The sequence below is a fragment of the Notothenia rossii genome (assembly GCF_949606895.1).
Source record: "Notothenia rossii genome assembly, chromosome: 5".
Lineage (NCBI taxonomy): Eukaryota > Metazoa > Chordata > Actinopteri > Perciformes > Nototheniidae > Notothenia > Notothenia rossii.
The window spans coordinates 7,652,812-7,669,773 of record NC_136903.1 but is presented as its reverse complement, the minus strand read 5'-3'; the positions used below and the strand labels follow the sequence as shown (position 1 = coordinate 7,669,773).

Sequence of the window (16,962 nt, the reverse complement as noted above, 5' to 3'; positions counted from 1 at the left end):
ATGACAATACGACACCCTCTGTCCTTAGACCCTCACATCGTACAAGGAAACACTTCCAGAGAAACCCCACAGTTTAAAGGGGAACATGGGAGAAACCTCAGGGAGAGCAACAGAGGAGGGATCCCTCTCCCAGGACGGACAGACGTGCAATAGATGCTGTGTGTAAATCGAAAAGATAATACATTTTACAGCATAGGTAGACCAAATTTTATTAGAAAGTGACAGTGTTGAAAGGCGGAGATAGTGGGGATGACACACGTAAAAATGTATTCAAACTACGTGGGCCATCAGCTCTAACCACTGAGTTTTACGCGAGCCCAGAGCTCATATAATTTTTACTATGAATTTTAAACATATTCCTAGAAACATAAAAATGCTCTTTGTTGGTAAGTGGTCTGTTCGTCAATCCGTCCGTCCAACACTTCAGTCTGGATGAAAATATCTGATCAGATGGAGGAATTTTAATACCCTTGAGGATTCCCTAACAAATTAAATGTCCCATTACCCCCAACATACCATATTTGTATAGGATTCAAAAAATTAAAGGATCTAGATTTATGGATACTTTTTGTAAAATAAAAAACAATCCAACTTTGATGGCAGCCTTCAATCATCACACCACCGCCTATGGATATAACCCAGGTGAAATCAACAGCTAGACTATTTCTTTAAACACAATGACAATGATGCTCTCATCATACTGTATAAGACATGTATACAAACTCTGTCATATTTTATATTTAGCATACCACTCTAAGGTATCATAACAAAATGGTCCTTCCATTTCGAAACCACTGACATCTGCTCCATCTGCATATGGAGACTCTTTGCGTCCCCACTAGGGATGAGGAAATGCAACACACACCAGTTGGAATTGGTATAATTATAAAGGCTTTATTTTAAATAGCAGCGGTAAACAAAATGGCAGGCATGCAGCCTGGAACAACAAAAAAGGCCAAAAGAGCACAGGAACCAAACAAAAGAAGGACTCTAACAAAAGGAGTCTATTTGTATACAAGGGAATAAACACTATTACACTAAATAAGAAACCAAACCAAACCTCAATTTAAAAGTGGTACAGCTAACACAAAGCGTCTATACAAAAACACAGCTAAACTAAAGGCAACAGTCACAGAATCATAAACTACTCCAAACACTAACTAAGCTACTCTACACTCTAACTAAGCTACTCTAGACACTACTAATCACACAAGTTGAACCACAGTTCAACAGAATTCACTAAGTAGCGAGAGGCGACTGTCCCACATCACAGAGCCTCCAGAGTGATAATTGTCCCCAGGCTTTGTAGTGATCTCCAGCAGGTGTGCGCCGGCTGTGCGCTGTGATTGGAGTGCGTCGGGCCCAGCGTGCTCCAAACTTAATCTTCAGGAGGCGGACCAGGAGATGGCAGCCAATCACGTCAGGGCAACCGCACAGCTCATTTACATACAACACAGGTTAGCACCGTTAAGAGGACCAAGAAGGCAGCAGCCGTGACAGTCCAGAACACAGTCCCCAACTATAAGTATGTCTAAATGTGAAATTAACCAAATGTCAAACCGACATACAAGTGAAAAAAGCAGCAGCATCAATAGCCAAGTCTCAGTATATCAGTGGCAACCTCTCCCCACAGCTCTAGTTCTTTGGTGTGGTGACGTCGGGCATGGTTCATCTGATTTCTGCCGTCATCCGCCTCTTTTTTTGTCCATGTGCTGTTCTTGGCTGGTCCGTTTCCATGTCGTGCTTCTAGTGAAAAATGTCCACAGGCATGTTGTGCTGCTAACTTGTTGACGTCCACAAAGACATCCCAATGCTCTGGCTGTGGATGTGTTGCTCCGTTTGCTCTTCTGATTCGTGAATCTTGTGTTTGTTTTTGTGATGTGAGCTGAATTGAATCTGAATTGTTTTAATATCTGCTGCTTCTGATGGATCTGGTCTGTGCTGGTGTTTGTTTTCTGTAGTAGGAGAATATTAGCCTCTCTGGATATATATCGGAATGCATTTTTACTGTACGTTGTGATGCATGTTGGCACGGACACATGACAGAGATCCACACCTCATACTTGACATCCGCAGATTCATATGACCTGTTGACACAAATCAATAATTCCCTCCCTCATGTTTGTCACCTTTTAGAGTGATGACACCTACATGCAGCTCAAGAAGGACTTGGAGTATCTGGACCTGAAGGTGAGGTTTGGAGATGAATAAATTGGATATCCGCTGTTAAACATTTTAACTAGTTTATCTTCTGCTTTAGTTCCGGTTATCTATTTGTTCTGTGCCTTTTCTAATTTGAAATGTCTTCAGCTCAAACTAACACACTTATTACTGACCTATTACTGATGACCACACTCTTGCCACGAATAAAGAGATTCCCAGTAGACTTCTGACTGCTCACTAAAGCAGCCGCCCTTTTGTGACTGCGGCTCTGTGTCTTTGTGATTTTGACTCCCAGATCAGAGCTCTAGAGCCCCTGATCCTCGCAGTTCACAGTTTACTACTGCACTACACTGCTGGGCCTCTCAGGTCTCTAATGAACGTAAGCTGTACGTGTGTGTGAGTGTCTGTATCCAGTGCTGTTCAAGCAGAAACAATGCTGAATGTAGTGTGGCTGTGACTGTGTGGCCCAGTTCCAAACAAACCCCATCACCCTGCCACACCCACCTTGATGGAGGATCTCCGTCTGTAGTCACGTTCTCAGTTAAATGAGGCTCCTTCTTTAAGGTGGAGGGTGGAAGTACAGCGGGAAGCTTCAGAACAAACTCCCCTCTCTCCGGCAGAAACAGGAAAGATCATAACTCTTCACAACAATGGTTTAAAATCTGCAATAACATTGGTCAACTGTCACTGCAGTTAGAAATTACCTAAAATGTACGTATTATTGGCTTATTTTAACAATTTGATCGCTTGATTTCTTTCGATATTATTTTATATCTGCTGTTAGGTAGCTGGCTAACCTTGCTAACATAGTCATTTCAAATATAGTGACGAAACACTTACAATTATGAAGCAGGCTAACTCTACCAACAGTGTCAGTCACTTCCTGTTGGATGGTTTAATAACTTCCTGATTGACAGGTGAATAGCAACTTCCTGTTGGGCAGTTTAATAACTCCCCCTTCCCTCTAGTTGGTTTGAAACGGCACTAAATGTGGCAACCCTCCAAACGAACTTGCAAACGGAGTGGAAATTGGTTGTTAGATGGTTTGGAATCGGGGGTGTGTGTATGTGTATGTGTGTGTGCTCACATTTATGCTTGTGCATGTCCCTCCAGTATTTAGTGTACAGGTGTATAGAGTGTCTTTGTCCTAGAAAGACCATCCCATTGCTTCAGCACCGCATTTATGGCTTGAATGGCATCCAACGTCTTATATCCACGTGACCTTTGACCTGTCCCCCCCCCCTGTCCCAACTTCCTATGTGGTGATGTTGACGATGCTATTGAAAAGTGGGCATGGGATGGCTCGGCAGTGCATGTGTTGTGGCTGTGGCCCGGTGGTTGAAAAGCCAGCTGCTTCTACCATCGTCTCTGAAACGCTGCACGACACCAACACAGAGCGCCACTGTGTTACGGCTATATTTTATTCCAAAAAACAAGTACATGCAGACCTAAACTAATCATTTACAAGCACTAACAAAAGCTTTTAACAGTTGATTTTCACATGTGCTGTAGATTAATGTTTTGTAGTTTTTCAGGAGGTTATTCTAGAACTTTAAGTAGCCAAAACTTAAAGGGAGCAACTGACCTTAGACTATCTTAAACAACTACTTTCCTGTGCTTTGTTGTATGAAGTGGCCACAATAAACTGTATAGAGGTTTTATGGATACGTCAATGTGTGCAGGGCTTCAAAGTGACCATAGCCATTGTGTTCTCCATGGCAAGAGCTGATTGGATGTGCCAAAACTCACTCATACTGTCACACACGAGGCAGAGAGAATGTGTCTCGGCTTCGTGATACTGTAGTTTGTAGCCTGTCTCTGTGTTCTGTATCTCCTTTATTTCAGCGCCATTGTTCCACGGTTCAGACGCTTTCTTTGACCGTACAACTCACATCTTGAAATGCTTTTTGTTACAATTTCTAGGTAGCTGGAGGTCAGAAGGAGGCAGGGAAACCTGTCAAGGTTGCAGAAAGTGACGTGGATGTGAGTAATACAGGGGTCTTTCATTTCTGGCGCTTTCAAATGTTCTTTAATTTGGTTCCTGGTTGTTTTTCTGTTAGATATTTAAAGAATATTCACTACATTGAAATGTGGTGGAAAGTGAAGCCATTGCCCAGGAAAATGTTGGAGATTTTTTTATTGTTTTTCATATTTTCTCGTATCATACTCTACATCAGGGATACTCAAACTTTTTTGTTAAAGGTCCACTTGTGAATTTTATACAAGGTCACTGGTCCGGATCAATGCCAGTAAAGTCATGGCACTGTTTGTCTGTAGCGAATGCCTTGAACCTCGGCAAAAATGCATCAGAAGCATTAGAAAGTCAAGGTTAACTTGCGGTCTGCAAAGCGTGTCACGCTCGCGCACACAAGTAAATATATATGCACGTTCATTCTCAACACGTCAGACATCAGAATCTGATTTTCTTTTCTTTTTTATAATGGGACACAGGGTTCAGTCCGGATTGATTTGTAGTTCGGTCCGGAGTTTGAGAAGCCCTGCTCTACATACTTGAATGAAAAACTCTTACAGATATATCAAACAGATTAAGTTTGATGCAATATTCACATGAAGTTTAAAATATGTTTTTTCAATATAAACTTGACTTACTTAAAGGTGGGGTAGGTAAGTTTGAGAAATCGGCTCGAGATACACTTTTTGTTATATTCCATGGAATTCTCTTAACATCCCGATAGCAATGAATATCTGAAGTGCTTTGACAAAAAATCCATTGAAAAAAGTTCATCTGTGGAAGCCGTGATACTGTAAAAAGCTCGACCAATCATCTGAGCCGGCTAAAATAACTGGATGGCCTACCTGCCTGTCAGCCTTCCATCTGTGCACAAACTTATCTCGTGCCCTCATTGGTCATGTGCGCGTTCGTGTGTGTTGGAGGAGGGGCTCTGTAAGGAAGTGGCAGATTTTTTCCGGCCGTGTATTTTCAAATTCTAGCACACTCGAGACGGTTTCTCCAAAATTACCTACCCCACCTTCAACTGAAAATGTCTAACAAATTGATCAAGCATTTGAATTACTGTTTGTACTTTGATGCAATATTCACACACAGTTTAAGCATGTCTATGCAAAAGCTATCAATAAAATAACAAATTATATTTCGGTGACATTCAATTTTAGTTTCTTTAGAGGGGAGGTACTGACTGCCGTTGTTCAGTCAGGAGAAACTTGAGGGGAAAAAGGCTAAACTAAATAGGGGTGTTATGGAAAAAGCATGGAAATACGTGATAAACGAATACTCCTGGCTTCAAGGGCCAATCAGCTGACAGAGAGTGTTAAAAGGTGAACGCTAACTACTTCAGTTTGATAATCCAATACATTCCCTGCATACTCTGCTGTTTAAACAATTTATGAGAGCGTTGTCTGCGATGAATATTTGATCGGATCCAACCACGACATCACCGTGGAGAAAACAACAGGATTAATAATTTATATGATACAATACAACAACTAACTGTGTATACGGAGAAGCACTTTGTCCACGTCAAGCTGTTCAGTTACAACGTTACCCTGTGAGTGTTTTACTGCAGGATGATGAAATGATCCAACCTGCGCCTGGGCGTTTGCCTTGTTTAACGGAGGATTAATTAACGGGCTCAGAGCCCCTCGACACTTTAATTAAAAGAGTCAGGTGGGTCGCACACACTTTGTCTAATAAGCTAAATCACAGTAATTACACCTGAACGTGACCAGCGCAGCAACGGTACCGTGCATGTTAAAGAGGCCCTATCATGCTTCCCCCCCCCCCCCCTTCCTGAAAGGTTTTAGTGCATGTAAATGGTCTGCAAAGGCTAAAATCCCGAAGTTGCGTGATAGGCTAAGGGTCGGGACATCTGTAAGCGGTTGACCAATCACAACAGAGCCGGCCAGCTAACCAATCAGAGCATGGAGACATGTCACAGTAGAGGCACTATGTATAAATACAAAGCTGACAATGAGCATAATATGGCCTCTTTAAGGTTTTACAAACCTTCATGCAGTAAAAAATTACAAACGCTCCACTTTCATACACACAAACACACGGAGTGGCACTTTCTTGTACAAATACTTATGTATCAACAGCTGCAGGTGAAGTTGCCATTAAGTAAATGGGCCTCTTAAAGGTGGGGTAGGTAATTCACTTCAGAAACACTTTTTGTTATATTCCATGGAATGCTCTTAACATCCCGATAGCAATGAATATATTAAATGCTTTGACAATAAATACATAAAAAAATGTCATCTGTGGAAGCCGTGGTACTGTAAAAAGCACGACCAATCATCTGAGCCGGCCCGGCTAAAGTAACTGGATGGCCTACCTGCCTGTCAGCCTTCCATCTGTGCACAAACTTATCTCGTGCCCTCATTGGTCATGTGCACGTTCGTGTGTGTTGGAGGAGGGGCTCTGTAAGGAAGTAGCAGATATGTTCCGGTTGTGTATTTTCAAATTCTAGCGCACTCGAGCTGGTTTCTCCAAAATGACCTACCCTACTTTTAATTACCAGAGGTCAACGGACAGACGCACACTAATGCTGCTACGCATTGCTACACATTGCTACGCCGATGACATCCAACTCTATATCTCAACAAAAACCATCACCCCCACAACACACTCCACTCTCACCAACTTTCTCTCAGAAATAAAAGCATGGATGCAAACAAATTAACTCCAACTGAACAGTGCCAAATCAGACATCATCATCATCAGCCCCCCATCCCACCAAAGCCATCCAGAATTTCAACCATTGACAGCCACACTCTATCTCCCCCCCTCACATCCGCAACTTCGGAGTCATCTTCGACAGTCAGCTCAAATTCACCACAAAAAAGATTATATCAACCACCACATAAATCACATCACCAGGACCGCCTTTTTCCACCTCAAAAACATTGCTCGTCTCCGCCCATCACTCTCCCCCTCTGCTGCTGAAACCCTGATTCATGGATTCATCACATCATGACTCGACTACTGCAATAGCATCCTCTACGGCATACCATCCAACCTCCTCAATAAACTCCAACATATCCAGAACTCTGCTGCCCGCCTCCTCACCCACACCCGCTCCCGAGACCACATCACTTCAAAGTCCTCCTGATTACTCACAAAACCCTCAACAATCAGGCCCCCCCCCTACCCCACAGACCTACTGCACCACCACACCCCTTCCCGCTGCCTCCGCTCATCAGAAGCCAACCTCCTATCCATCCCCACCCGCACCAATCACCGGACCTGGGGGGACAGAGCCTTCTTCGTCGCTGTCCCCTCCCTCTGGAACTCACTCCCACAACCCATCAGAGACTGCACCGACCTCACCTCCTTCAAAACACTCACCTCTTCAATCTGGCTTTTCATGTGTGATTGTTTTTGTATTATTTGACTTTAACTTTAACTATATATTTATTTGTTGTTCCTTTCTTTTCTTTTCTTTTCACTATATCTGTAAAGCGTCTTTGAGCACCTGTAAAAGCGTTAACAAATTAAATCTATTATTATTAATGCTAGTTACTAAAGAAGTGCTTTAATGTGTGCACAGTCCCTACACAATACTCCCCTCTCTCGCTCAGTGCTCACTCAGTGTCTCCCCCTGCAGGTGAAGCTGAGTCGGCTGTGTGAGCAGGATAAGATCCTCAAAGACCTGGAGGCGACGATCAGCTCTCTGAAGGAAGATAAGGTATGAACAGTTGGTAGATAAGGCTCGCAGAATCAGTGATTTAGTTTAAATGTCTTCTTAAAAATACACATTTTCAGACTTTTATTCATTGTATCATCTTTAATCCCTTTATTATTATTTCGATCTTGCTTTTGTTTTGCCTTACTGTTTGAATTCCTGCTATATTGTCTCTGTATCTTGTAGCAATGTTTTTAAATGAGCTAGATACATTTGGTCAATTGAGCTAATGGAGTAAAACAGAAGGGAAGATTCAGGTATTAAATAGTATAGAGCAGTGCACATCCAATTTCAATTTGGGTATTGATTTTTCAGACTCCATATTTTTGATTTATTGTATTCACTATTCCCAGACCTCTCCAAAAACACAACACTGAAGACACTACAGTCTCATCAGTTCTTGGAAGGATGCTGAATCCACTAAAAAGTATATTAAACACAATAAATATACTGTAAAGACAAGAATGAAAGTGATCATTTCCAGTTAAGTAAAATTAGATCTAATGGAAGTTTATGATTGAGTGTACGAACATGCTGCCCTCTGGAGGCATTGTTGAAAAAGTGTCCTCTTCCGAATATCATAAAAGCAGGATTTAGTAGGTCTTACTGTATAGTTGCTTTGGTTAGCCTCATGCTGTTCGACTCCTCACCCCAACAGGACAAGTTGGAGAGTGTGCTGGACGTGTCCCACCAGCAGATGGAGCTGTACCAGGACCAGCCGGCCCACGCTCAGAAGATCTCCTACCAGCAGAGGCTGCTGCAGGAGGACCTGGTGTCCATCCGGGCCCAAATATCCCGCCTCTCCACGGTGTGTATGCCATCACAGGGTGTACAAATGTATTATTGTGGGTGTATCAGCTACTAGCCTCTTGAATATTTTACCAGCCAATTTGAATTTTGCACAACAAACTGTATGTGTAGTCGGTAGGAATAAGGTTTAAATCTATCAGAGTATTAATAAGGATACTATTCTAACACCACGGATATGTATCCAATGTATTGAGTGACACGTGTGCAAAGTCTCATAATAGTATTTAAAAGTGTGTTTAATAAGTGTGTGTCTCTTTGTATGCATGTGTGTTTGAATGCATGCAGCTACTAAGTTTGCATCTATGTTTAATAGAATGTGTGTCCCTTATAGATAACCGATACCAATAGAGTACCTCATTTTATAACTATCATTATTTTGGTGTTAAGAACTGATACCCAGCCGCAATGATGCCTGCAATTAAGTTTGTGAAAACATTTTTAAAAAACTCGATCTCATTGCTATACATGGACAGTATATGTATGTATTATATGTATATTATGTAACCTAAGACTGTGTGTGTCTGCAGGAGATGGCTCAGGCCTGGGAGGAGTACAACCGGCTGGAGAGGTCCATGGAGCAGCTGAGGACGGCGCTGCAGGCTCACATGAACCACAGTGCCACCCCTCAGGTGAGAGCCGGTACTGCAGCTCACAGCAGATTCAATGGTTTTTCAGTTACAGCATCTGTTTTCATAAACTGGGTATCTTAAAGGTGATTTGTAGAGTTTGAACCATCTGTATTACATTTGTCCTCTTGTCTTCTACAAGCTGTTGGTCTAATAATGTCTGACAATTCCTGAATCGCAGGTTTCCATATGTCGACATATGACAAACATAAAATGTGTGTGTGTGTTTGCATCTCGCAGCAGGAGAAAGGAGAGATGAAGCGCGAGCTGTGGAGGATCGAGGACGTGATGGGGGGGCTGAGTGCCAGCAAAGCCAACTACAAGATCACCATCGACTCTGTCCAGAACCCAGGTGAGTAACCATAGCAACCCCGCGGTTATTATCAGCTACTGTGGCTTCTTTTTCCAAAATGGGGATCAATAAAGTATAAATATAATCTGTGTCATCATGTCTGTGTTTCTACGTCTTTTAATATAAATGCGGTCAGACTTTTCCCCTCCTTTCTGAGTGTGACTCCATTTCAGGACTGCTTTTTATGTTATTATTATTATTCTACTATTTCAACAATTAGACCGTTTATACATCCGAAAAACAAACTAAATGATTAGAAAAGGAGAGGGCAGAAAGCACAGCATAGCTCACACAGAGGTAGCTCTCCCGTTAGTCATCCAGTTGCATAAAATAAATAAATAAATAATAATAAATAAAAATAAATAAAATTCTATATATACATACACATACATATGTACACATATACATACATATGTACACATATACATACATATGCTAACATTTATAAGTTCAAAACCTTGATTTCTCTCTCCCACCTCTCCCCCCTCTCCCCCCTCTCCCCACTGGACTTTAACACCACACATACACTCAGACACTCAAATCCAGCAGCAGACACTTTTTTACGCTGCTATGGACAATGTTGCACTTTAACACCACATTCCCAAAGCTATTGAAGTGACTGTCATTGTTGTATATATTGATTGTTGTGCTTTTATTAAGGTCTTAATATGTGCATATGTATAAATGTGTCTGTTGATTCTGTATATATAGGATATACATATTTCTATATGTTTTTGTATTTGGGATTGTGGGAAACGGTATTTCGCTCTCTCTGTCTGTACACACAAACTGAAAGATTGACTTTGATTTCTCTGTTTTTTCCCCAGAGAGGAAACTAGTGCCTTCGGTGTCGGACCGCTCCGTGCCTTCTCTCAGCGCCGAGGTCCAGCCTCCGCCTCGCAGCTCCGTGCCCAACGCCCGCTCCCAAACGCTGCCGCACAGCACCGTGCCAAAGTGGGTGAGTGTCCCCCGTCTGCTCAGATACCACAGAGTTCACTTCATATTGGATTTATTTTTGTTGCCTTTTTTTTGGAAAATAATGTGGTAACACAACAAAATGAGTTGAAACAAAACAAGAAACATGGAATAACAATCCACAAATCAGAAAAAGAACAATAATTGAATAATTAGGACATTATTCGTCATTTCTATATTCCTGTTGTATGCCTCGCCCATTTTTCCCATCATCAGATGAATGAAATTGATTTGTTATTCAAATGAGTGAATTTTATTTTATTTATTTTATTCTATACATTCCCTTTTGAAGATCTTACTTACTTGTATTACTAGAAGAAGAGTAAGTAAAGTCATTATTATTATTTCTTCTGGTGTTTTTTCACGTATATGATTGGGTTTTTATTAAGATAAATATTAGAGTCTTTCATTTTAGTGAATCTTTGGCCGGATAATGTTGTTCACGAGGTCTTCATCAGCATTACATTCTGGTTCTTCTAAAATACTGAATATTGTTTTCCCTCCTGGTGGGTGTCCAGGCCGAGGACAGCGCCCCCCCCAGGCCTCCCCTCCCTCACCTCTATGACAGCGAGGACCCGCCCCCCGTGGTGCCGCCGCTCCCCAAAGAGGCGTCCGTCATCCGCCACATGTCGGTGCGAGGGCTGAAGCGCCAATCAGACGAGAGGAAGAGGGACCGGGAGGGCGGGCAGTACGTCGCCAACGGAGAGGTAGTCTGTCCTTAAGTTACTTCAATTCATCTCCCCACTAGTGTTTCAAGTTTCAAGGCTTTTATTCTCATGTGTACATAATGTACATTATGACAATGAACATCTTAGGTCACAGGCTCCTCCAACAGTGCAACACAATGAAACAGATTAAATAGTGCAAGTAAATACAATACAATAGAATATAATAGAAATAGTGGAAAAATGTCTATGTACAGTAATTGGAATATTGATATGTATAAGTTGCAAACAGATGAATGGTTCAGGTGTTTAACAATCTAGTGTCTAGTTAAATATCATGGATTGATCCTGAACTGGGATTTGTTTTTGTTACTGCAACATGTAAAAAAGTAAAAAATGAACAAACAGTAAATATAAAAGTATCTAGAGTATATAAACATATACAGAATAAGGTAAAACACCCTATAAAAGACTAACAAGCTACTACTAAATAAACTATAAACACATTTGCAAAAAAGTAATTGCTGTTGTATACAAAATTAAATGCAATAATGTCAAGTTTAAAGTGGACCTATCATGCTATGTTTGAATAATATAGTGTAGGACCATACCTATATAAGGCATATTTATACTTTTTATTTTTCAAAATACCAAACAGATCATGCATTTTAGCCATTCCTCATTTCTCTCAATTCAACACTGTCTTTGCATCATGGGCTGATTCTGTGAGAACAGCAACATCTACAGGCCTGGCATATGTACTACAGCGTCTCCAGCGCTTTCCAACGGCAATGTCCGTGGCTGTTTCCTCCTGATTGGTGGAGTTGGCCCAATAGCCGTAGCGCCACTTCTGTGACGTCATAGAAGTGTTCAAATCTGGATCAGTCTGTATCAGATCCGTTGCAGCCCCTTTTTAAGAGATTTGGGTAAGGAGGAAAATAGAGAGGGTTGTGTTTTCTGACACTTGGTGAGTTCCCTGGAACACCGGGGACACATATTCAGGTAGAAAAGACGTACAAAAGTGCATTTTGCATGATAGGTCCCCTTTAAGTAAGCTATAGGCAAATTGTTCAGGGTTATTGAAGGATGGAAAGCAGAGTGAAACCTGGTTGAAGAGAAACTAAAGTAATGTACTGGAGGTTCCCTGCTAGTTAGACGTGAGGTGTGATTCAGGGTTATTCATTTGAGCAAGAATGAAGAACGAAGCTTGTTTGAATGATTTTTTAAATTGTTGTTTCAAATGCAATTGTTGTTTTTGTACCAATAGCTAACATTCTGTCTTCCTGTTGAATGTTTTCTGGTTACAGACGGACATGCGGTCGTACCTGAGTGAACCAGAGCTGCCGGCCGTGAGCACGGGGGCCAACATGGACTACCTGTACTTCCAGGGCAAAGGTATCTGAAATGTTAAATTCTTTCTTTATGACTATTGACCTCCCAGCATGGTTTGCATTCCAGCACATAATTCTGTGTGTTTTTTATAAATATAATTAAAGTAGGTATATAGGATCCACATCTGGTTATTCTGATATTTTTCTCCAGGAAACAAACTGGGTTTTGGTGTACAGCATAGAAATAGGAAAAATAGATGTTAGCGAGCTTTAATTAAATTGATGAAACTTTGATTATGCACAAACGGGTGTTTTTATGTTCAGAATGACATTTTCATTAGAAATCCAATCTCTTCTCTCAGTAATTTGTTAACAGGAGCAGAAGAATACATTGTAAACCAATCTGGAACGGTATTATAATTATTCTCAATCCTGATACAACCTTTAAACCAAATTAATAATCTAATTTCGTAAACTTTTAATTTAAATTAAGTTGAGGGAATAGAAAGATCTCATGAACTTCCCCACTCAATCTATCAAGACACGAGCAGTTCTACCAGAAGTCCAAGGTAAAGGCACAGGCCGGCGCATACCGCCAATGGAATTCCCCCACCATATGAACTCTGACCCCTGGAGTGTAAAAGTGAAGAGGCACAACGTGACTACGTAAATGCACTCTCCTGAAACAGTTGGAAACAAGGTGAAAAGTAAGAAATGAGAGACAGGAATATGAACTCCAAAGTGCTTTCCCTGTAGACTCGGGTGACCATTAAGACCAAGCGTAAAGAACAGCGGTCAGCAGGCCCCACGTTTAAGGAATTTATTTATTTCATTTTAATCCTAATTTAAATTTTTCATAACTTTTGAAATATTTTTTTATTACCAGTGCAAATAATCACTTTTTTGTATCACCATTAAACTATGGAAAGGAGGTAATGAAGAATAGGATGACTATAACACTAGCTAACCCTAATCCTTGTTGGAAGGATGTAGGATGGGCCAAGACTAAAACCAAAATGTTGAAGTGGATCCGTATCACAGGGCAGATTATTTTACACTTTCATTGCTACTGTAGATATTGCACCTGGCTTTGGTGGAATTTCAATTTCCTTCTCTTGTGAGGGTCTTAATTTAGCATTTCCTCGCTGTGTTTTCATTGTTTTACCTTAATAATTTCTTTACTTGGCAAACGGAACTAAGCTGTGCTACTTCCTGTCTTGTTTTTCATGAACTAGGTCTGTCAGGCCCCTCATCTCGCCTGAACCAGTCCAACTATATCGCGTCCTACGTCACCCTGAGGAGGGGTCCTGGGGGCTCTGCAGCCAGGGTGAGTACAGGAGGAACATCTGCAGATATGTGTGATCGCCCGGAGTAATCTCAATTTGTAAAAGCCAGATGTGTTGAACATTGTTATCCTACACTTAAAGGATCTGACTGACTTAGCGCTCTAAGGGTGAGCACCACTAGTAGACATGAACGAATCACAGTTAAGTTTAGCTATAAAGCATTTGATGAATCAACATGTGCAGTATACGAGCCCGTTCAAAGACAACAGAGACTTTCTTTTTAATGTATGCATTATACTTTTTAGATAAAAGTAGCAATTGATATGCCGGTTGTGGACATTTGTGACATAACTTGTATCCTTCTAACCAGCCAAATTTAGCAAACTCTCTCAGCGGTATTAAATCTGTCACATTCATTATTGCCATTTCCTGTTTCTCTCATTCTTTGTTCACTAAACGATGTCACTGTTCCTCCATCTTTGTAATTCCTGCCCGCTTTCATCTTCTCTCATCATCTAAATTGTCCCATTCCTCTTGAACCAACCCCACCAAACATCCATCCCCTCTCTCCCTTCCCTCTTCGACCTTGTTTCAACCCTCCCTGTATTGTTCCTTCTCCCCCCCCTCCAACCAGGAGAGACCTAAGAGTGCCTTGGAGCTCCTGTCGTCTCCTCCGGACGTCCTGCAGCTGTCGGGCGCTCAGCCTCGGGGCCGCATGACGGCGGAGGAGCAGCTGGAGCGGATGAAGCGCCACCAGAAGGCGCTAGTTCGCGAGCGCAAGAGGAACCTGAGCCAGGAGCGCTCCTCCTCCTCCTCCACCGCCCAACGCTCATCCTCCTCCTCTAGGCTGCCCACCAACACCTCGGACCCCCCGGCCTCCGTACGTTACCCCCCGCGCAGCAGCAGCAGCAGACACAGGGAGCTCCACCTCCACCACCACTGCTGCTACACTCTCCAGCCCCCTGGCACATAACAACCTAGCTGGGAATGCTAACACGCTAGCCCTCTCTGCTGCTCTGTGTAACCAATGGTTGTTAGCACTAACGCGCTAAAGGGCAGGCTGGCTAGCTAGCTTGGTGAATGCTTTAAGAACAATGGGAGACAAATGAGCACACGGGGATTTGACGGGGATATTTGGCTAGTTTCGGGACTGGGACTGTCGCTCCCTTTTTATTTTTTTAAAAGGTTCAGGGGTTGCCCTCCCGCCCCACGGTGGGACCTCACTGACACAATTCTGAATGTAAATCCACTAAGATATAAGGAAGGCATCGCACTGCCTCTGTTTTACTCACCAGAAAGTAGAGAGAAGAGCCCATGTATGTACATCTACATACCCTGCACACTTTTATTTATTTACTGAGGGATATTTTCAGTATACAGTTGTACAGTTATATTTTGTAGAGATTTGGTATATAGAGCATATAGAAGAGTGGGGGGAAATAATCAGGTTGATGAAATGAAGGGAAAGGGCGATGCTAGTGGCACAAATCATGATTACACCTCCCTGCTTTCTTTTCTTCGAATGAAATCCAAGTGCCTTGTTTTGCCGATGATGTTTTTTGCCTTTGTCCCAAATGTACCTCCTTAATCATCGTTTTTTAATTAACCGTGGTTTGTTTCAAAGCACTTCAGAATCATAGAAACGATGCAATGTGCTAGCTTTAAGGTTTCTGTGTAAGAGCAGAGTTCAGTTAGGAAGATGTGCTGGTTTTAACCAATAGAGGAATACTTTGACATTTAAACTAAATCTAGTTTCAGTATGGAATGCTAACATGCTAACAATGCTAACAAGCTAACAATGCTAACAATGCCTGGGTGAAAAGGTGATAATCCAAAATGTCAAAGTCTTCCATTGAGATAACACGAGACATAACAGATTGTTTTTATGACTGACAGTGATTTCTGTCAACCGACTACATTCCCCATGAATCATTGAGTACAATTGTCCGTGTAACAGTGAGCAATACATAGTCTGTAGTTCTCTGCTATCTATTTCCAGTGCATATAACCATAAAGCATATTTTATTTTCTCTACTCCACCAGCATAAAACATGTTTACACCATTTTATATTTGAATTAACCAACTCATTAATGCCGCCTTTTCTTCTTGTACAGATTACAAGGTTATTTTTATCGTTTGACAGTGGTTGGTATTTACATTGCCACGATTAAAGTTGGGAAGAGAATAATATATATACTCATATGTGAGTACTTTTAAGTGGCCTATGCTGTGCTGTTTTATGCATCATAAATATACAGGACAGGTTGAAGCAACAGGGCTGAAACGCAATAAGAGATAATAATAATTATATGAACAAGGAGTGGACAACTTTACGTGGGATATTAGTGTGAACAAGGGGCTGTACAGTGGGGATATTTAAATTAGGATGATTACTTTCCTAATTTATGTCATTATTTTTGATAATTTGGATACAACAATTGTGAAAAATACCTTATAATTAACCAGATATCCAATTAAGTTCTTCAAATGAGTTGTTTTATGAGAGAAAAGGGACGTTAATCAATGCCCATCTGCTCCACTCCTTGTTTTCCCCACATCTTGAGAGCTTTTCTGCCACATTGCTTTTATCCTTCCACAGCTACATACAATATATCAGATCAAAGATTTAAGAAATATAGATCCAGGAGGTTCAGTTGAAGAGTATAGAAATATAATAGAGACCTTAGAGAAGTGAACTGCTAATCACCTAATTCTGTGTTATCGAGAAGCAACGCACAACTCTTCCCTTTTCTATCATGTAGAGATTTGCACTCGACAATAAAGAGTTCCTTGCTTCTTGATCCTCCTCTGGGCTGTGTTCTTCCTGATCTGTCTGTCGTGGGTTTTTCCTGATGACTCTGTTCCTGCATGGTGTTTCTCTCTCTCTCTCTTTCTATCTTTCTCTTTCTCTCTCTCTCCTCCTGTGTGTTTTGATTCTCCTGAGCACAACAAGGCATGGGCTGCAGTGTCTCTCAGAGCAGCAGATCTGCAGGCTACTGGAGCGGGAGGATGCATGGCTTTGATGCTCCTGGGATGATTACTCACAAGTACCCCTCAACACACACACACACACGCACACACACACACACA

At 41.6% G+C, this 16,962-nt stretch overlaps 1 protein-coding gene across 6 annotated transcripts in view; it reads left to right on the top strand.

The window, feature by feature from the left end:
- LOC307038646 (pleckstrin homology domain-containing family A member 7-like) overlaps window positions 1-16,962 on the top strand; it is a 168,434-nt gene that overhangs the window by 144,748 nt on the left and 6,724 nt on the right. For all 6 annotated transcript variants that reach the window (XM_079680210.1, XM_079680208.1, XM_079680209.1 and 3 more), the window contains 11 exons: window positions 2,137-2,190; window positions 4,087-4,146; window positions 7,749-7,829; window positions 8,485-8,634; window positions 9,164-9,265; window positions 9,503-9,614; window positions 10,442-10,572; window positions 11,108-11,296; window positions 12,562-12,649; window positions 13,821-13,912; window positions 14,506-14,751. In XM_079680210.1, the coding sequence (XP_079536336.1) occupies window positions 2,137-2,190; window positions 4,087-4,146; window positions 7,749-7,829; window positions 8,485-8,634; window positions 9,164-9,265; window positions 9,503-9,614; window positions 10,442-10,572; window positions 11,108-11,296; window positions 12,562-12,649; window positions 13,821-13,912; window positions 14,506-14,751 (1,305 nt within the window). The remainder of the gene's footprint in view (window positions 1-2,136; window positions 2,191-4,086; window positions 4,147-7,748; window positions 7,830-8,484; window positions 8,635-9,163; window positions 9,266-9,502; window positions 9,615-10,441; window positions 10,573-11,107; window positions 11,297-12,561; window positions 12,650-13,820; window positions 13,913-14,505; window positions 14,752-16,962) is intronic.